The 22,942-nt window shown below is 32.2% G+C and overlaps 1 protein-coding gene across 3 annotated transcripts in view; it reads left to right on the top strand.

Annotated features, from left to right (window-relative positions):
* Positions 1 to 22,942, top strand: part of Imp (IGF-II mRNA-binding protein) — a 123,834-nt gene that overhangs the window by 12,819 nt on the left and 88,073 nt on the right. For 2 of the 3 annotated variants that reach the window (XM_064058051.1, XM_064058050.1), the window contains exons 2-3: positions 3,966 to 4,026; positions 4,858 to 4,914. In XM_064058051.1, the coding sequence (XP_063914121.1) occupies positions 3,966 to 4,026; positions 4,858 to 4,914 (118 nt within the window). Of the gene's footprint in view, positions 1 to 3,965; positions 4,027 to 4,857; positions 4,915 to 17,939; positions 18,496 to 22,942 lie in introns of those variants that run through there. The other variant, XM_064058052.1, reaches the window with a different exon arrangement.

The following is a 22,942-nucleotide window of genomic DNA, read 5'->3' as shown; positions in this document are numbered from 1 at the left end:
TGGGTGGGTGGGGCTTACATTTAGCTTTTTTTTTCGTAATGTATGCAGTTATCTTTTCACAACAAAAACTTAGAACAGATGACTACGTACATTAAGAAAAAAGCATAATATAAGCCCCGCCCACCCGCCCTATCTCAATCGTGATATTTTTTTTACCCGTCGTAAGCTGCAGGGCGAAGCTTGATTGTAAAATCCTTGCTTTCATACGAGAAATTGCTGTGTCAAATGTGTTCTTGACTAATCGTTCGTTCAAAGCAAACTATATGTACTTATTAAGTAAAAAAAAAAATACAGAAGATAAGCCCCACCCATCCGTCTCGATCTCAGTCTGGTTTTAATATTTATCATACATAGTATTTTTTGAACAACACGATGCTCAAAAACGTGTATCCCATGGTAATTTCTTGTAGAGAAATAAGGATTGTGCAGTTTAATCTCCGCCCTCTTGAGTCACGACGAATTAAAAAAATCATCACAATTGAGACAGGGCGGGTGGGTGGGGCTTACATTTGCCTTTTTTTTTAATACATATATGCAGTTATCTTTTCACAACACAAACGTAGAACAGATGACTACCTACATTAAGAAAAAAAAAGCATAATATAAGCCCCGCCCACCCGCCCTGTCTCAATCGTGACATTTTTTTTTTATACGTCGTAAGCTGTAGGGCGAAGCTTGCTTGTAAAGTCCTTGCTTTCCTATGAGAAATTGCTGTGTGAAATATGTTCTTGACTAATCGTTCGTTCAAAGCAAACTATATGTACTTATTAAGTAAAAAAAAACAAAAACAGAAGATAAGCCCCACCCATCCGTCTTGATCTCAACTTGGTTTTAATTTTTAATATACATATATTTTTTGCACAACACGATGCTCAAAAACATGTCTCCCGTGGTAATTTCTTGTAGAGAAATAAGGATTGTGCAGTTTAATCTCCGCCCTCTTGGCTCACGACGAATAAAAAAGTCATCACAATTGAGACAGGGCGGGTGGGTGGGGCTTACATTTGCCTGTATTTGACACGACATGAAAATTTAAATTTACCTTGAAAAACTTCAACAGTCAAACTGGTGGTCAAATTATCAATCCATACAAAAATAAAGGCAAATTCATACAAATTAAAGAAACCAAACTGAATTATCATTGAAATTTGACAGATCAAGTTTTGTTTCATAGTGAACTCGATCAAAGTGTAGATAGGTTTTAATTGCTTATTAGTAAAGTTGAGGCAGTTGTAGATAGGGCAAAATTCACAAGTTGTTTTTATTATACGGCGCGAAAATGTGTGCTTTTTTATTATCTATAATGATAATATTTGACTCAAACTCTTTGAATTTATTACTGACTCAATTTAAAAAAAAGAAAATGCAGGTAAGTCATTTTCGCTTAGTGCGGCAGCACTGGTTGTCACGGTTATTGTCCTGCAAAAAAATAAAACATGCGTGCAGTGTTACCAATTTTACGTATGTAGAGTTACATTTTTTTTTGTAATCTACGTCATAAAGAATTTTTTATTATTTTCCCGAACCCCCGTACATAACGTATTGAAGAGTTAATCCGCCATTTTCCAGACACCCGGTATATAGAATCTTTTGATATTTCTGCCATAGTTTACAAATTTTATATTCGTGCAATCTTACGATGAAACGGATAATCACGAAATTATAAAAAATTGAATCTGCTTATTCGGTTTCTAATAAGTTTCTAACAAAATAATTCCAAGGGATTCTAGATAACAAAAAAATTGCGTGTTAATTTTTCAAACTTGTTAGTATTTTCAACTACTGGTTTTGATTTTTAGAAATTGTCTTGACGGATTCACTCACTTGCCTGACGATTTTCCAGTAAGGTTGGCTTTGGTACTGCAATGGTCCTAATTTTTTGTGTATTCTTTGTCTATATTTAGCGTATTTATTTTTTTTGTGGATTGTAAATGTTCTTTTCCAAGAGAATACTAATGACTGGTAATTCTTCATGTTTAATTAGCTTCGTAATGACTTATGGCTTTCATTATAGTGTCGAAATTAGTGGAAATTTTTCTTAACGAGGTTAATAAGGTACGAGACAAAAAATTATCACGGTGCAATTTTTTAAGAATTTTTTATTATCTAGACCTTTGGCTAAATAATACACCCAGTAGAAGTTAATTTAGTATACAAAAATGCTTTTTTCAGTGATATTTTTGCATCAAATAATTACTGATCTGTGAAAACTCAATTGGGTCAAGAAATTTTGAGACAAAAAATTATCACGCATCACTTTTTGTATAAAAATCAATTAGAAAAACGTAGTATGCGTAATTGTTGTTTATTTGTATGATATGCACGATATGCAATTGTTTGTTAGAACTGATAAAGTCTCGAAATATAATTGGCTGAGCCACAATAATTGTCTTTCGCCATGGGCAAAGAAAACGATTTAACAGAACGTGAAAAAGGACAGATTGAGGCATACTATGACCAAGGTTTGACTTTTGCGGAAATAGGATGAAAGACTTGAAAAGATCGGACCACAATCTCCAAGTTTGTAAGAAAGAAATACAGTGAAAATGGACGACAAAATTGTGGAAGGAAAGAAAAACTGACTGCACGTGCCAAAAGATGTATTGTGACTCCGGGTATAAAGGATAACATGTCGTCTCAAATGATAAAGACGACCCTAGGACTTCCTGTTCAAAAAAGAACAGTTTTGCGAGTACTGGCTAATGACAAAAATGTTAAATACGCCAAATATAAGAAACAACAAATGTTAACAAAAAAACATATTCAAAAACGTCGTGAATGGGCCAGAGAAATGCAGACGAAAAATGAAGAATGGTTCCAGATAGTTTTTTCAGATGAAAAGAAAGTTAATCTTGATGATCCTGATGGTTTTAGATATTATTGGCACGATTTACGGAAAGAACCAAAGTATTTGTCAAAACGAGTTCAAGGAGGTGGCAATGTTATGGTCTGGGGTGCCTTTAGTAGCTTAGGAAATAATAACTTAGCATTAATCAAATCGAATGGACTCTCTGAATTACCAAGATGCGTTGGAAATGCACCTCAAACCACCTTTGAACCTATTTCAAGACAGCAAAGTGATTTTTCAGCAAAATAATGCGTCGATTCATGTGTCTAATTCATCGAAAATGTGGTTTCAACGACAAAATATAGCTTTGCTATAATAGCCTGCGAAAAGCCTACATCTCAACCCTATTGAGAATGTATGGAGTTCTCTTGTACGAGAGGTTTATAAAGATGGGAAGCAGTACGCAACAGTTAATGAATCGAAAGATGGTATCTTGGGGGCTTGGGAGAATTTGGGCGTCAATTACTTCATCCATTTGGTCAATTCTATGAAGCAACGCGTCTACAATCTCATAGAAGCAGGTGGAAAATACATTGGGTATTAAATTAGTTTTCATTTAGTTAGTTAGTTATTTCCCTTTTAAGCGTGATAATAATTTGTCACAATAAGTCTGTTAACAAAATTACATATTTTCAATAAATTTCGTTCAGTTTAGTGTTTTCTGTGAAAATGTTTTATTAAATTAATTAAAAATGGAATTACTCAATCAACCAGGTATCTTCACTTTCTTTTAATACATTTAGGCAAAAATTCTGCACCGTGATATTTTTTTGTCTCGTACCTTATAACAACACATGAGTTATTAATGTTTTTTTTTTTTAAAGCAAATCTTTTTGAGAACAGAGAGAAAAGCGAGTTTATTCTTGGTTGTAGTTACAATTTATCGGAAACTTTTTAAATGAGGTGCCAAGTGAGAGGTAGTTCCATTAAAAAAGGGACATGGTACCATGAAAATGGCCGATTTTAAGACCAAGATTGCCGGATAATTATACGTTACATATCTAACCCCAGATACGGTTTTTATTTCCAAATAGTCCCATCAGAACCCCATAACTGCCTTTGGTTAACAAATAGATAAGAAAGTTCATTCTCATTAAAGTAATTATATTCGTTGTAGGTTTTAATTTCAATGGATCGGCGTTGATCGTGGAACCATCAGTCGCTTCGGGAAAAAAAAGGTAAGTTTCCACTAATTTAGTGCTATTCCGTCGAGCGCGCTCACTGCAAAATGCATCCACTTGTTGGACATTTGAACTGCAATCAAATAATTGGGTAAATAAATCAAATAGCCAATCAGGACACCCCAACCGAGCAAGAAGGTTTTTCAATTATAATTTGGTGATCGTGCCCGAGGACAGAGCAGATGTGAATTCGACATGGCGTGTGCCGAGACTTCGTGTAGAATGCCGTACTTTGCTTCACATTGTTTTACACTTTTTTTCACGTCAGATTTAACGATTACCATTTGCTCGAGATATTCCCGAATTCGATGACATTAACACACACACACCCACACACCCAGCGAGCGAGAGAGAGAGAGAAAACGTGAGCGAGCTATAGCATTTAACAAAACAGTCCTGCTCTGAAAGACATCGCTGGAAAAAATTCCACCGTTTTAGTTGAAGTGTTCAAATTTCCTATTTGGTTAGACCCATGCACCTGGGTTCCTTTTGTTCGTCGGCGTAGTTTGAATCTATAATGCAGAAAAAGGTGGTATGCCATTTGGGCACATGTTGAAAGTCTCTAACTGCTTCTCGGAAGTGGCCCGGTCTCTGTTTGTTGTTGTCTGCCTAACATATTTCTAACGTGCCGTTCGCTAGCTTTTTTCTTTTTGTACTCGTTCGTCCCTCCGACGTACCCCACCTAACAACGATTATTATTTCCGCTTGTTATGTTCTTTATTTTTTAATTCGTGGCGACCGTTGATGTCTTACAAGTAGGTGCATTGTAAAGTCATTTGGGATGGTTAATGGGAATTCACTTGTTTTTAAATTTCTACTTGTTCGCAGAGGGTCGATCGGAGGATTTCCTGACGTGCCGTCGATGCAAGTCGGTAATGGATGGATGTGAGTATTTATGATTTTTTGGTAGAGTAGATGGTGGCGATTTTTTTTGCCTATGAGTCTTTTTTTCGCCAAGTAGCTGCATATGTGTTTAGATGACATTCCTGATAAAGATGTATAACAAAAGAGAAAATTCCCGCCAATTCTGTTAAAAATTTCTTTAAAAGTAAATCGTGCTGTAAATCTGCAGCGCTATTTGTGTTTCTTTACCTGGGTTTTTATAATACGCCCCGACGTTTAACTTGACACATTCGTTCTAAAATAAAATACAGTTTGTCCATTAAAGTTTTACAGTTTTTCTCCGAACCTACATAATAGAGTTTGGAAATTTTGGAGCCATTAAGATTGACTTAGAAGTAATAGAGGACGGCTCCGAAAAATTAATAAATCAAATTTGTGGAAGAATAAGTTCGATTTACGGTACTGCTTATGATTGGTAGTATTTTTTATTTTTTAGAATTGCTCACTCACAATGTATTTAAAAATTTGATATATCCATGGATTGTTGGATTGTCTCAGAAACGGTTTACCGAATTTCTATGAACACACTATGTATAATATAATTAGTGTTACATGGTAGATATGAAAATGTAACAAAACAATAATATAGAAATACACAGTTACTTCTTGATTGTTTTGTCACTAAACGTATGTCTGCTTTTACATCGATACGAACTGTCAAAAAAAGTGAGGTTATGATGACATTGAATCTGGGCATTGGGTGGTTGTATGTCTTAAAATGATTAATTGATTTTATTTTATTCAGCAGATGATTTTGTAGTCTTGAATAAAATAAATTTCTTTTTAAGCTAAAAAATGGTTGTACGTAGCATACACTAACAATATTTTCAACTGTACAGAGTGTTCTGTTTTTTATATCTGAAGTCCATAAAAATACCCTATTGTGGTGTTTTTTGTGAATCCTGTATTGATAAAATAATCAACGTGGCGTCGCATCGGAATTTCGAAAATAAAGAATAGTTGTAAAACCTACAATGAGTTCAATCAGAATATTAAAAATATATAGGGTGTCCTATTAAGAAAACTAAGTTGTGTGTTATAGGTCAAAAACAGAAAACTGTATAGTTGAAAATAATTATGTGTTTGCTACTCAAAGAACTACAGCACTTGAATTTTGCCAATGAAAATCGATACTTCGTTTTTGTAAGTGAACGTCAAATTGACGTAACAAATTCGTTAAGGATTTTTCTCGAAGTTGGATTGTGAACTTAATTATGTATTCTTGAGTTAATGAGCCATTTTTGAATCACCCTGTATTTTTTAAAGAGAAAAACAAAGGTAAGCGCTTTGTTGTGGTGTAAATTAAATTGAGTTGTAATATAGTGTTTATAAAAAATTCTAAAATACGATATTTCAGTTTTTTGACATAAAACACCCTTTATTTTATTACTGCATCTTATTCTGTTTTTTATCGTTTTTCTTTTTTTTTTTCAAAGTCGATCGTTTTCGCAATTCTTCACTTTTTTAAAAGAGACACCTAGATATTGAAAGAAAGAGAACAATTAATTAATACATTTAGTTTTCTTTATATAACACGATTAGAAATATAAGAATTTTGCAATTAAGCTCCGCCTCTCGGTTTACGATGAATAAAAAAATCATCAGAATTGAGACAGGGCGGGTGGGCGGGGCTTATATTTTGTATTTTTTTCTTAATGTATATAGCCATCTTTTCACAACAAGAAACGTGGTTAAAATGGTACATTTTTGAAAGATATGGATTTTGCAGTTATTATACAAATTTTCCACTTTAAGCATATTTTAAGTTTCATGTTGTAAAAAGAAGTCTACACATATTAAAACAAAAAGACAAAATGTAAGCCCACCCACCCACCCTATCTCAACTGTGTTGATTTGTTTTATTCACCGTGAACCAAAAGGGCAGAGCTTAACTGCAATACTTATTTCTTTAGAAGAAATGAAAAATATGTTTTTGAGTATCGTCTTATTCAAATAATACTGTGTACCGGGTGTCTCTTTTATTTGATACAACCCCTGTAACTTTTTTATTTTTAAAGATAAATCTGTAGTTCTTTGAGCAAATTTGAATCATTTTAAAAGATCTATGTGATGGCAACAATGTGTCAATTGTTTTTCAAGCAACTAGATTTTGAAATAAACGGAAAATTTTGCAGATATTTTACTAAATAAATTTTTCATTATTGATTTTAGAATATCGGTTGCTTTTGATTTTTTGTAGTAAAAAAATCAATCTTTCCATTTATGAAAAAATATACCTAGTGTTCCATTAAAAAAAATAAGTTGACGTCATTTCCGGTTCTACCGCAAGTGATAATAAAAATGTGTGCTTACCATCACATAAATCTTTGAAAATGATACAAATTTGGTTAAAGAACTACAGGTTTATCTTCAAGAATAAAAAAGTTACAGGGGTTGTATCAAATAAAAGAGACACCCTGTATATTTATTTCTAGAATCGTAAAACACGTTTAAAATGGTAAATTTTTCGCTCATTTGGCTCAAAAAAAAATCATCACAATTGAGACAGGGCGGGTGGGCGGGGCTTATATTTTGTCTTTTTGTTTATTACACGTAGTCGTTTTTCAGAATAAGAAACTTAAAATATGTTTAAAATGGTAAATTCTTCTAGACAAATGTGAATCTTGCAATTAAGCCCCGCCCCTCGATCTGACAACGAATGAAAAAATCATCAAAATTGAGATTTTAGATCGCGGAAGGTATGGGTGGGGCCTAATCTTTGGCTTTATTATTATTTTTTTAATATGTATACATAGTAATCTGTGAACAACACGATACTCAAAAACATGTTTTTAATTTCTCTTAGAGAAATAAGGATTTTGCAGTTGCTTATTATACGTAGTCGTTTTTCAGAATAAGAAATTTAAAACGTGTTTAAAATGGTAAATTTTTCTAAGACAATCTTGCAATTAAGCCTCGCCTCTCGATTTGGCAACGAATGAAAAAATAATCACAATTGAGGTTTGAGATCAGGGCAGGTATGGGTCGGGCCTAATCTTTGACTTTATTTTTTTCTTAATACACATAGCATTCTGTGAACAACACGATACTCAAAAACATGTTTTTAATTCCTCGTAGAGAAATAAGGATTTTGCAGTTAAGCTCCGCCCCCTTGGCTCACGACGAATAAAAAAAATAATCACAATTGAGACCGGGCGGGTGGGCGGGGCTCCATTTTGCCTTTTTCTTTTCTTAATATGTGTAGACTTATTTCGACAACAGGAAACTTAAAACATGGTTAAATGGCACATTTTTGAAAGAAAATATGGATTTTCTTATACAAATTTCCCATTTTATACATATTTTAACTTTTATGTTGTGAAAGGAAGTCTACACATATTAAAACAAAAAGGCAAAATCTAAGCCCGCCCACCCGCCCTATCTCAATTGTGATGACCTTTTAATTCGCCGTGAACCAAGGGTGCGAAGCTTAACTGCAAAATACTTATTTCTTTACAAGAAATTAAAAACATGTTTTTGAGTATCGTGTTATTCAAAAAATACTATGTACATTAAGAAAAAAGGCAAAATATAAACGCACACCATCTCCATTCTGATGATTTTTATTTTTAGAAACTTAAAAATTTTTTGAAACTTAAAACATGTTTAAAATGGTAAATTGTTCGCTCATTTGGCTCAAAAAAAACATCTCAATTGAAATAGGGCGGGGCTTATATTTTGCTTTTTTGCTTAATGTACGTAGTCGTTTTTCAGAATAAGAAACTTAAAACATGTTTAAAATGGTCAATTCTTCTAAGACAAAAACATGTTTTTGATTTTTCGTTGAGAAATAAGGATTTTTCAGTTAAGTTTCGTCCTCTTGGCTCACGACGAATAAAAAAATCATCCCAATTGAGACAGGGCGGGTGGGCGGGGCTACATTTTGCTTTTTTCGACAACAAGAAACTTAAAACATGTCTAAAATGGTATATTTTTGTAATAATCAACTTAAATTATCCACTTTACGTCCTTAAAATATAAAAAAAAAAATTAAAACGATGACATCCAACCAAGTATTTTATTTAGTTTAATTGATACTGCAACAAAGCGCGTATCTCTGTTTGTATCTCCTTAAAATATTGTACCAGAGATTGTAAAAATAACCCTGTTGTGATTTTTTTGTGAATCCTTGGATTGCTAAAAAAATTCAAGAAAATTCGAACAATGTGATGTCGCATCAGAATATCAAAAATAAAGTATCGTTATAAAACTTCCAATGAGCCAATCAGAATATTAAAAATATATAGGGTGTCTTATTTAAAAATACTTAGTTGTGTGCTATGTGTCAAAAACAGAAAATTCTGTATAGTCGAAAATAAAATAAATTTATAGTCTATGTTACTTAAAGAACTATAGAACTTTAGTCTTAGGTAGATGGAATCGATTGGATTTTCGTTATTCAAAATAATTTTGGATGTCTTTATCCATAGTTTTCATCATTTTATAATATTACAAAAAACAAAAAAAAAAAAAAAGATCAGTGTTAATCTGACAATGGAGGCTACTTTTTCACCCTTTTTAATCTATCAAAATCAATATTTTGTTTTTGTAAGTGAGTGTCAAATTGACTAAGAAATGTTTAAATGTGTTTTCTCGAGCTTGGATTGGATGTATCGGTTAGTTAGTGCGCCATTTTTGAATCACCCTGTATTTTTTGACGAGATAAGTACAACGCTTTGTTGTGTAAATTAAATTTAATTATTGCATCTTACTCTATTTTTTATTGCCTTTCTTTTTTGTTAAGGATTTTATGTAATGTAAAGTCGATAGTTCCTGCAATTTTGCACTTTTTTAAAGAGACACAAAAACTAAAATATCGATATTTGGAAATCGTAATGTTTAGATTTTTTATAAACACTCTGTATAATAAAATTTTATTTAATTGATATTGCAACAAAGCGCATCTCTGTTTATTTTTTATAAAAACTTGTTTGTTACATTGTTAAAAAAAAAATCAAGAAAATTGGAACAACGTGTACATGTTACTCAAAAGTTGATCAGTTATCTTTAAAAATATGACATGAATACAAAAAAAAATCAATGCGATTTTCGTCGTGGTTATGCTTCAGAGGCGAGGTTAGATAAGCGCAAATAATTTTGCCTATGTTTTGTACAAGTTGGAAGTTGTTGAATGCCGACGTTTTTTGTCACCTCGATGGTATAATTATAAAGAAATACAGCTAATAATTTGATTAAATGTCGTTAATTCAGAATTTAAAGTAAATTTTTTAAATTTCCGACGAGCGTACCACATGCAACCTTTTTTGTCAATTATCCAAAAAAATCCGCATTTGTTAATTTGCACCACAAGTCTCACGAAAACCGACTTGCACCCTAGCGAAAATTCCCTTTTCAGGTAACGCTTGATCAAGATTCCTCGCCGTTGTTCCTGCTGCCCGAACGTCGACTGACGCATTCGAACAACATCAACAATAAGTTTTTCTCGCTAAACGATGTTATTCGTTGTGCTTCCGAAATGTGTGTCATCGGAGGAGCAAAGAGAGGAGCAGCACAGCGTCCTTGGAGACGATGTGTCGAGGGTCGAGGGCGAGGCTGCTGGTTATCGATCCAGTTCCTACCGACTCCTCAAGCTACAGCCCTTATATAAAGTTTCAGTTTTCAATTTATATCACGTCGTTTTTCTGCGGCGAAGTACACGAGAACAATATTCATGCTGTTGTGGTCAATTCTGAGATAACAAATGAACTTCGACGAGGGAGCGTCGCCGTATTGGAAATAAATCGCAGTCTGGCAGTTCGTGGAATACACAAGTGCAGATTTTTTCGTTCAATTTGTCGTTGTGGTGCAAATTATTATATTCAGATTGTTATAATACAGCGTGAAATTTTTACAACCATTTCTTTCGTTCACCCTCCGCACATGACGTCGGTCGTAACCCCGTATTAAGTTCCGACATAAAGCTTAATTTTGTGCGATCCCACCCCAGAATTGTATGTAATTTTGGTAATCTAATTTGGCTGATGCATAACTCCGCCGACTTCACAATTTTGTGCAATATGGAAATTAATACGCGTCTACTTACGCATACTTGAAACTGTCACGACATCACCCGGAAGCAAATTCCGTATTTCGGTTGCGACAGATACTTTAAATATGTGTATTTGTGTGTAAGAACCCTATATTTATCGAGTCCTTTCCTGGAACACGAATTGCTAATTACTACTTACTCAACTGAGGCTTTTATTCTATTGGTTTTTCCAAAAATGGGCCATATGGACTTTTGCACCTGTCGTATTATTACCCATTTAATTTCGATTTGTGGGTTTTAGAACGTTGTCTTAATTAAAAGCCAAACATCATTACACATCTGACAGTTGAAATAGCTCAAAAGTTCGGACGGAGGATCGGCTATAGCCTTGAGATTGTGTGGCGGCAAAGACCTTTCTTTTGTGCCCCTAATTCAAAGAATGCGTAGACAAGCACAGTAAAATTGCCCGAAATGGCCGTGGGTGTCCGGAACTGGTCTCATTCCTTGTATACTTACCTTACCTAACGAAACCGAGGTTTTCTACCTGGCTATTATTTTCGCGAATACTGTTATTTTTAAAATTTAGAGATCGGCTTATGAGATCCTTTTTCGTCTGCACGTGCATCGAAATGTGCCTGCTTTACGGCTGAAAGACGAGGCGCTTACACAAGACTGTCTCTGGTATAAAGTTTAGAAATTAATTGGTGATGATGGCGTGTGGAAGTTACGTATGTTGCAGACTTTTTTGTAAACGTGAAACTAACACTTTTTTATTACCTTAATTATTTATGGAAATTTCGGAACGCAGTTTTCACCACTGTACAGCTTATTGAAAATTTTCGAACCAAGGTGCTCAAATATTTTGACGTCCATGTGGAGAGTTATGTGCAAATTATTACCTAAATGACGCACATAAAAGCAATTCCAGGTAATCTCCTCAGGCTAAATACAAAACTTTTGATTCTTCAAGTCTTAATCACAAAATGATTGATCGCAGAGGCGGTAAATATTAACCGAAAAGCCGACCTACGAACTTTTTAGATTACATTTTAATATTTACCTACAAAGAAATGATTTTTTGTTGACTTTCTTCGGTGGATTTATCTCCACCACCACATCATGCGGCTGCCATCTGTCGCTCTCATAGAAATTTTTCTTCCACCGACATCGTACCCAACAGAACACAGGAAGTTGTCGGTATTTGAATAAAGAAATATTCAAAATGTAATTCTCTCTATGATCTATGTAATGAATAATTCGTAACGGATTTAGAAAGAACGCACGTATTGTCGTAGAAGTGTGTTTTTCTTGCAGCATGCAGTAGATTTGATTGAGCTTTGAGCATTGGTTTTCTAGTATCAGAGTAGAAGTACTAGCGCTTGCCATTAAATTTAACACAAAATTCAGATAGTTTTGTCGGTTGCGCGCACAAGTTTTGGAAAATTCAACTACTATTTCCTAATCCGGAATTACGCGAAAATTTGTTGCTGCGCTAGTTTTTCGTGGTTCAACCCGTGCGTGCGCAACCCACAAAACGAAATAAATGGACCTTACATGGTATATTTCTAGGCGAGCGGGTGTTTCAGGCCGTTAGAAAGTGCTGCATTTCTTATTATGGATTGGTGCAAAAGTTCCATCGAGTTCTGTTCAACATTGTTATTGACTGTGCAATGTAACTTCTCATTCTATTAATAAACCTTGTTATTGCTTTGTATCTACACATTTATTTATCTTCGTTTCTTCAAATTTGTTGATTCCACTTTTAGTTTGTTGAAGCAGGAGCGAAAACAAACGTAAGGCTTAAATGGGTTCCATTTTGTGCTAAGAATACTAACAGGGAGTAGGGTTTTCCTTGTTTGTACATGGGAGGATTTGAAGTGCGCTGAGGCTAAAAATAACACTATTGCAGAAAATAAAGGATGGCGCACTTTAAAAGTTCAAAGATAAACAATTTACAGTAGGTTTTTTACACTGTCGTTTCTGCATTTAACTGGTACGAAGTAAGGTAAGAAGCGTGGTTTTGGTGGGAATGGAAAAATTCGAGTGGAAAAGTGAAAATTCCTACATTGGTTGATTTTTTTAGTTCTTAAATTTATTTTATTTTTATTTGAAGAAACAGTCTTGAGAATTGTTTAATGAAATGATATTACCGTGGAGTTTTGTGACATGTCCAAACAATGTTTCATACTTTAGTCCCAAAGGACAAAAAAAGTCCGGGGTGAAAACATTCGAATAATTCGTGAATTAACCAAGGTCTGTTGTTAGGTTTAGACGAAATAAATTTCTAAAAAACCTATTAAATGTCTGTGTAACTACTGGAAACTGGTCATTTTTCGGGGCATATTCTTTGCATATTTAAGAAATTAAGGGAGATAAAGAAAACCAAAGCTGGATTTAAAGTGCGTTTTAATTCCTCCAACTTTTTCTTCAGAACTTTGTTGTAAAGTAATTAGAAAAACTCAGTGTTCCCGATTATTTAAATTCGCAAAGTATCAAAATAAATTCTCCGATTTAAGACTTCAACTTTTTAGATGTTAAGAATGTCGACAAAAATATATAATATGTACTGTGTGGAGCAACAGTGAAAACTTGTTAAATAACCAATTTTAAAGTGTAAAATTTGTTAAGTATAATGAAATTGTTATTATTTAAAGCAATGGAGACAATTGTTGCACTTTTAAAAGTTTCATTTGCTTGTGTATGATTTTTAATTGTTGTACAACCTGAATAAATAAATTATTTTGTTAAATTATCTCTGTGGTCTGCGTTTTGTCCTCAAAAAAAAATGAAATAAAAAATGAAAGTCGTGATGTATGTAAAAACTCAAAATGTATATTTTTCGATTTTTTTTTGTTCTTTTAAGAATAGGAAAAAAATATCTGTCGATTTTAGAACTTTTAGAATAGAATATAATACTATACTAATTGTTATTTAATTTTTTGATGCTTTAAATTTGTACAGTGGTCAGTGTCAACGTTTTCGAAGCCTCCAGTTTTGTGATTTTGTTTTCCTGAAAAAATGTAAACTTTGTCCCATTCCTTTTTAAAAATCGTCTAAGAAATGAGCAATTTTTAAATATTTTCTTTAGTAGGTCTCATTCATTTTTCTAAGCATAATTTGTTCCTTATTGTGTCGTAGTTTTAATAAGTATTTAAAAAAAACTCTGTTTTCGTATTCTTGAGGTTCCACATCTTTGTATAGGTTACTAAAGTGTTGTCTTTGGGTCGTAGGTCTTCATTGAAAAAAAAGTAACGTTTTTAAAGAGCAAATTTTGTTTAAGCATAATAAAATTGTTATTATTTAAAGCAGTACTTACGAAATTTTCAGTAGAAACAATTTCTGCAGTTTTTAAGTTTTGTTTGCTTGTGTATGAATTTTAATTGTTGCAGAACCTAAATAAATAAATAAAGTACTTTAAATTATCTCTGTGTTGTCTGTGTTTTATCATCTCTGTCGTCAAAAAAATTTAATAAAAAAATGTGTCTTAATTATGAAGTGAGGGCTCAGTTTCAAATTGTTGTAAAATTTGAGGTTTGTGAGATTATAAACAATCTGGTCGCTGTTGAATTAAAATTTTAAATTATTTGCACATGGAAAGTCGGCTATGTAAAAAATTAAAGTGTATTTTTTCGAGTTTTTTGTTTTTTTAAGAATAGGAAAAAAATTATCTAGTGATTTTAGCACTTTTAGAATAGAATAGAATATAGTACTAATTGTTATATAATTTTTTGATGTTTTAATTTATTCAATGGTCAGTGTCAAAGTTTTCGAAGCCTCTAGTGTTATTAATTTTTTTTCCTGTAAAAATGTAAACTTTGTCAGTATTCTTTTTTAAAAATCGTCTAGGAAATAAGCAATTTCCAAGGTTTTTGGTGCTAAAAATGTTTTCTTCGCTAGTTTAATTTAATGAATATTTTTTAAGATGAAACAAATCTCATCAATTTTTCTAAGCATAATTTTACTTTAATGTGCATTTTTTGATTTTTTTTTAATTCTTAGTTTTAGTAAATATTAAAAAAACTCTCTGATTTCACTTTCATATCTTGTATAGGATACTAAAGTGCTGTCTATGTCATCTGCTGACAGTTTGAGGTCTTCATAAAAAAAAAATAACATTTTTAAAGAGAAAATTTTGTTTAAGCATAATAAAATTGTTATTATTTAAAGCAGAACTTTCGAAATTTTCAGTAGAAACAATTTCTGCAGTTTTAAAGTTTTATTTGCTTGTGTATGAATTTTAATTGTCGCAGAACCTAAATAAATAAATAAAGTACTTTAAATTATCTCTCTGTTGTCTGTGTTTTATTGTCTCTGTCGTCAAAAAAATTTAATAAAAAAATGTGTCTTAATTAGGAAGTGAGGGCTCAATTTCAAATTGTTGTGAAATTTGAAGTTTGTGAGATTATAAGCAATCTGGTCGCTGTTAAATTAAAATTTTAAATTATTTGCACATTGAAAGTTGGCTATGTAAAAAATTAAAATGTATTTTCTCGAGTTTTTTGTTTTTTTTTAAGAATAGGAAAAACATTATCTAGTGATTTTAGCACTTTTAGAATAGAATAGAATATAGTACTAATTGTTATATAATTTTTTGATGTTTTAATTTATTCAATGGTCAGTGTGAAAGTTTTCGAAGCCTCTAGTTTTATTAAATTTTTTTCCTGCAAAAATGTAAACTTTGTCAGTATTCTTTTTTAAAAATCGTCTAGAAAATAAGCAATTTCAAAGGTTTTTGGTGCTAAAAATGTTTTCTTCGCTAGTTTAATCTAATGAATATTTTTTAAGATGAAACAAATCTCATGAATTTTTCTAAGCATAATTTTACTTTAATGTGTAATTTTTGATTTTTTTTTTTTAATATCTTAGTTTCAGTAAATAGTAAAAAAAATCTCTGATTTCACTTTCATATCTTGTATAGGATACGAAAGTGCTGTCTATGTCATCTGCTGACAGTTTGAGGTCTTCATAAAAAAAATAACATTTTTAAAAAGCAAATTTTGTTTAAACATAATAAAATTGTTATTATTTAAAGCGAAACTTTCAAAATTTTCAATTGAAACAATTTCTACAGTTTTAAAGTTTTAATTGCTTGTGTATGAATTTTAATTGTTGCAAAATCTTAATAAATAAATTACTTTTTATCATTTGTGTCCCCAAAAAAAATAAATAAATAAAAAATGTGTCTTAATTATGAAATAAGGGCTCAATTACAAATTGTTGTCAGTATTGCTGGTTTATAAGCAATTTGGTCGATGTTAAATTTTAAAAATTTATGTATGTAATATCTATGTAAAAAAGTAAAAAATCAAAATGTATTGTTTTTGAGTTTTTTTTTTTTTTAGAACAAGAAAAATTATCTATTGATTTCAGCACTTTTAGAATAGAATGTAATACTGTATAATAATATAATTGTTATTTCATTTATTGATGCTTTATTTAGTGGTCAGTGTCGACGTTTTGAGCCTCCAGGTTTATTAATTTTTTTTAGTATCGAGATGTAAACTTTATCAGAATTTCTTTTTAAAAATCGCACAGGAAATGAAGCAATTTCTAATGTTGTTAGTGCTAAAAATGTTTTCTGTAGTAGTTCAATTTAAAGAAGTTTTATTTTTGAATATGAAACAAATCGTATGAATTTTTCCAAGCATAATTTTTTCCTTAATGTGCAGTATTTGAAACTTTTTCAAATTGCTTATTTAGTTTCAATAAATATTAAAAAAAGATCTCTGATTTCTCGTATTTTTGAGGCTTTACTGAACTGCTGTCTGTTTGTCATTGCTGACAATTTTAGGTCGTTGTTAAAAAAAAGTTTGGTATATTTCGACAAATTCCCTTATAGATTTCTTTAAACTGTATAAGACGCTATCAATAGATTCAAACCAAAAATTGGGATTATTTACTTGTTTTACCCTCAAAAATTGATGACATCATGTCAAAAAACCATCAAATAAATGTGCCAAAATTGTAAATTATGATTTATTTTATTTCAGGAATGACTCATCTATAATTCCCTGAAATTCTGGAAACACGCCAACGTTTTCATTAGTGATTCGTTGTATCTATTAAAATTAATTTAATTAGCCCCATCAAAAAAGCTGAAGACATCAATTTTATGGAATAAAATTTAAATAAAAATAGGAACTTGCGTGCAAGGGGCATTGTTGTGCTTTAGAGACGAGGGAAGTTACTTGGAATTTTAGTAAAATTCGATGATGCAGAAAAATTTGTATCTTGTAGGTATATTTTTCAAAATTGTTACATATACTTGTATTACATTAGATATTTTTTTAAATAAAATATTTGAAAAGGCAAAGTAATTAAATTGTTTTGTATTATAAAAAATGGTTACTCTTTTTTATTACCTGACACTGTATCAAAGGAAAATCAGAAATGTCAAATACTTCGAAAAATACGTGCATTTAGAATACTTTTCCTGGCAAAATAAGACCACTTTTCTAAACTTAATGATATTATATTACAAAAAGCGTTCTTTAATTATTCCGTACAACTTTAAAAAAATGGTTAATCTCTTGCTAAATGATTTTTTTATAAAATGTAGATATGATTGTCGAAAATTGTGATGGTTATTAAATTGCAAATCTCTGTACACACTATACCAAGTTTTTGCTAATATTCGTGTTCAAGTTATAAATTTGTTCCTGTAATTTTTTTAAATTGTGTTAGTTACAAAGTTATATTTTTGATTGAGGTAACAAATGACGCAGAAAGTCGCCGCAGCCATCATGTAAAATTGCCATGTTTGAATCGTTGGAAATAAAATTCTTGGTAAATGTCATCCTGGATGCATTTCTGGAAGACGTCGTCAGCGTCGTTGGCGTCGGCGTCGTTGCACAGTGGAGTAGTAAAAGCCTTGCAGCTTGTGGTGGTGGGGGGCTCAATCGACTGCCGATGGTGGGGATGGCGGTGTCGTTGCGTCTAGGGGGGGTGGGCGTGTCCGGCGCGCCTTCTCCGCACTGAGCAAGCGTCGCTATTCCGTACGAACTTAGTACGCATTTAGCACGTATTTAGAGTGATATGTTGTGTTACGTCATTTTTCCGAAAAGGACTTTTTGGTTTCGCTTTCAAAAGTGACCCTTTCGGCAACATTTGGATTTTCGTCTCTAATAACACATCCGGTAGTCTGTTTACGTCTGTTTTCGTTTTTCGTTCCTTTTTATGTATATATTGCTTTTGAGATGGTGATAATTGAGTACAGAAGCTATGTTGTAACGATTTCGTGATTTTCCATTTTCCTCTCGGATTGTGTTTTTTGTGTTGGAAAAGTTTCGTTGCTCAAAATTTTTGCGGTCCGAGTGTGATGTTTGTTAGTTTTTTTTATTTTGGATGTTGAGTTCCTTCGATCATTTCTGTGGACGTAAATAGTTGTTCGTTTCCGACAAAGACTGATTAGGCTTAAATAGTGAGTAGTGAGTGTGTGGTTCAGTGGTTTGTTGCCTTGTCCACTTTCGGATATCAGTGTGATTAGTACGTATTTCCAATATGGAAAAGTTCCAGGAACAGCAGGACCCTGACGATCATGATCAGGTATACGAGGCCGAGGAACCAGAAACAAGGTGAGGGCCCCAAAATTTCGCACCAAACCCGCCACAAACGAAACCGAAAGCGAGTCACAATTCCAACACGGTCTAACTAGATACGGCTTCCCGGCGTTGTTTTGTGTACTATGCTCTGACGTCACTTCCTCTAATTCCGGGTCCAGAAAGACACGACATAAATCATCCTTATATCGGCCATCCGCGCTATCTCGACGCTATAACGAAAATAGCCACGTTTATAATCGAACAAGAAGTCCACGAATTCCCCATTTTCGCGTTGCCCAAAAACGCTCACAATACGAGTTTGGTGCTTAATAATCTCCACTCCTCATCCATATGGAACCGACAGCGACCTTCGTGCGATGCGGCTTTTTCTTTTTGCCACATGGGTTAGTTAATGCAGGCGACGAAACGATCGCCAGAAACCCATAACTCCGGCCCATCTCGATCTAGATAAATGTGACCATCTATGGACAATCGCGGCCGTGAGTCATACGTGCCCGATTTTTTTTTGTTGTGTGCAGACCTTGGCTCGATAATTAAACCGAATGAATGAATACCAAATTGTTCAACAACTCGTGAGAAATTCCATGGACCCTTCTCTAGATCGTCGTTTTGTGATTATCATAATAATTTCAAAGCGGTTCGTGAAAGGAAAAAAGTGCGTTTTAATCAAGGGTCGTGCTCGGCAATAACACCTGCCTTTTAAATTTAAATGTAATCCAGGGACTTTTCGTTCATTCATTTAATGCGAAATTAGGAAAACGCTCAACGAGCGCGAGCGAGTCGTCGCGTTTTGGTTTTTCTACGGAGATGAATAATTGATGAAAATGCTGACAGCGGGAATACACGAAGTCGGGGTATAGGGTAATTTGCTGCCTTAGACCCCAACATAAAAAAAGAGAAAATTTATCGTACTTCTATTATTGTTGGTATAAATTTCTGAAATCAGATTAAATTTTTGTTCCTGAATTTGAAGAAAAAATTGAGAACAAATATGTTTATTTCGATTAAAGGTGCTAAATAAAACATTGCAATGAAAGTAAACGAGTTGTACACACCGATTTTAATAAGTCATGAGATTTAAAGAGCTGCGGTGTAATTAACATAAATAATATAAAAAGTGTGTACTTGATGCTCATACAATTACACAGTAAAAAATTTTTATTTCAATTTAATCAAGTCCGCCGTCAAATGGTTCCAATTTGAGTTTTTTCGTTCATTTTGTTGAGTTTAAAATTTAAGTCAAATTTTAACAACAGTTGCAAAAATTCTTTCTAGGTGATAATTTTTTTTCCCTTTTGTGTCACTGATAGTGAACTTTTTTCCGTTTAATTGATTTTTAGTGAGTTTTTACACAAGACTGAGTATCCCTGAGTTTTTCCATGTTTTTTGAACACTTGACGATTTTTGCAGAACATAATTTTGTAATTAAAAAAAATCATAATTTGGTGTTTCGACTACCAAGATATTTTTTCTTATATGTACCAAGCATTCTTTGTTAGCCTTAATGTGTACTTTTCCTAGAAAAAATGATCTATCTAATTTCAATGATTATCCTGAAAAATAATATTAAATTTTTGTTGAATAAGAGCGTTCTGACTCAAAATTTGGAGGCTAGTATTTCAAAACAAAGTCATTAACCAGTAATAAAGTAACTAAAATTTCGTAGCTTGGTTAGTTTAATTTTTGAGTCCGTTTTTTCGTTTTATAGACTTACGGGTACTTCGGACTTCTAAAATAATGTGTAGTAAATCTTGTGAAATTTTATGTACAGTGCTGTAATTTCAATGTTTTTTCGATCGTCTCAATTTTTGCTAGTAATTATTGTGGTGAAGTAAAATAAATCAAAAAACTTAGAATAGTCGTTAATTTTATTTTTAAAAGTACGCAAATTATATCAAAAACTGTTAAAATTGTCTGTTTCTTGAGTGGTTTTCGAACGAAACGAATGCCTAAAATTATATTTCGGGTGATTTTTCAAATTTTTTTAAAAAATCGCACGGTATAAAGCTTTGTTTAAAAGAAGGATACACATAAAAATTGAAAAGATACCTTTCGTTGGTCATTATTTTCCATATATTTTTTTATTTTGCATTTATTTTATTTGGATTGATATCTGTTTCGTAATTGTAAACATTTTTCACTTTCCGAATGATAAAAAGAGTCGGTTTTTCTTTACCGTTAGTAAATCGTGTCTTTCATTGGAGAGATTACCTCCGAAACGACCGAATAGATAGGTATAGTCGAGCAAATTTAAAAGGGAAACCCAATTTTTAAAACCGCCATCGCATTACCGAAAAGTATTAACTTCTTTCTTCGACTTATCTTCATCTTATTGCGTTGGTGTGCAGTCGTTAAGCTTTTATGATAATCCGATGGCGGCTTTAAAAGTTGTGTCTGCCACTTTAAATTTCCCCGACTATACTACTATAAAATTTTAATATCTAAATATCAAAAAACTATATTGTCGTGATAGCGTTTTGAGAATTTTTTTCGCAAAAAATTAAATTTTAGAAACATCAACCAAGTCAAAATGTGTAATTTTTCTATACCAGAAAATCTAATTTTATCAAGAATTTCGGAAAACATTTGCCTTCAATTGTGGTCAGTGTCAACGTTTTTGAAGTCTCCAGTTTTATGAAATTTTTTTCCTTTGTCACATTCCTTTTTAAAAATCCTCTAGTAAATAAGTAATTTCTAATGTTTTTGGTACTAAAAATGTTTTCTTTGGTGGTTCAATTTAACGAAGTTTTATTTTTAAGTATAAAATAATTCTCATAAATTTTTATAAGCATAATTTTTTCCTTAATGTGCAGTGTTTGAAATCTTTTTAATTCCTTAGTTAGTTTAAATAAGTATTAAAAAAAAAAAATAAGTGCTGTCTTTAGGTCTTAGCTCTTCATCGAAAAAAAAAAGTATTATTTTTAAAGAGCAAATTTTATTTTAGCATAAAAAAAATGTTATTTCAAGCAGAACTTTCTAAATTTTCAATTGAGAAAAAAAATTAAATTTTAGAAACATTAACCAAGTCAAAATGTGTAATTTTTCTATACCAGAAAATCTAATTTTATCAAGAATTTCGGAAAAGATTTGCCTTCATTTCAACGTTTCGACGGTAAAATATCAATATTAAGATTTCCATAAATTCCCGATTACCGACATTGAATTAGAACGACCACCAAAGCACTGATTTGACACGCAAATGTAGAAACGCTTAATACAAAATTTTTTTAGAGAAATTTCGGATATTTTCCGGTTTAATACTAATGCAATAGTGCAATTTTTCATCCGGTTATGGGTCCATTATGGACAGAATGCATATTAAACGGCATCAGTTTTTACATTTATTTTCAGAATATACAAAAAAACATTTTATTGGCTAGAAATGTATCGGTCAGAAATAATAATAATACTAATAATAAAATCGTGTCGATGGTTAAATTTCTCTGTCCATCCCCACCGTTTTGATGATGTCATTTAAAAAATATTCTGAGTAAATCCACTTCATATGTATGTTGTGGCACTCCCTTATCAGTTTGGTTTAATAATATTATCTATCGATATTAAAAATCTTGCGCATAGAAATTATCGTAAAAAAATGCAGTATGAAATTTGACTTGGAACCAACGTGATTTTTTTTTATTATTATAGTTGCAATGTTCTGTGGTGGATTTTGCTCTGTAAATACCATAATATCCACTTTTTTGTTATTAAAATATTTATGCTTGCGAAAAATTAGGAAGTGTACAAATTTTACTGAAGAATATGCTTTAATCTGTACCTAGAGTTCATTGTGCTTCATGGGCAAGGGAAGTTCAATTAATGTAGACAGTGGAAAAGTTTGATATTTTTCACAAACTCATGTAACCAAATAATGTAGAATTTTGTAATTTAATTAAAACCGGTTTTTGATGAAAATTAATGGATTTTACGTGTACAATGTGACACTAATCGTAACGTTTTTGTGGTCCCATAGTTTCAGAATAATTAGTTGAACTGTTTCTAAGACAAATAAATCGCAAATTAATTGTGTAACAATGTAAAAGATAAAACAGGTTCCTGAAGAAAAATTTCGAGTAGTGTCAGAGTTGAACATTAAAATCGATTTAGTAAAACTTATTTTTGAGGATAAGTTGTATACATGGAGTTAACATAAAGGACTACGATTTTGGACTTTTGAAGTAGTGCGTAAACATGTTTTGATTTTGGTTAACTTGAACCATCTTCACGACAAATATTGAACGGAGAACTATAATTTAGAATTTTTACAAAGTTCGAAATTTAATTTTAATAATTATGACTTTGATCTAGACTTTTTCGAGTACAAGTAATGACACAGTGGTAGTCAAAATTTCCCCATTACCGTTTATTGGGTACTATTTTTAGTCCACAAGAAAAGCCGCATTTTTTTGTGTAAATACCAAACGTCACCCACTTCCTGTTTGACTCTCGTCCAATCCGA

Source organism: Zophobas morio, unplaced genomic scaffold (genome assembly GCF_036711695.1).
Source record: "Zophobas morio isolate AGI-343-1 ecotype UQ-CSIRO unplaced genomic scaffold, CSIRO_AGI_Zmor_V1 ptg000017l, whole genome shotgun sequence".
Taxonomy (NCBI): domain Eukaryota; kingdom Metazoa; phylum Arthropoda; class Insecta; order Coleoptera; family Tenebrionidae; genus Zophobas; species Zophobas morio.
Note: the sequence above shows the minus strand (reverse complement) of the source record. Positions and strands in the feature narration are given on the sequence as shown.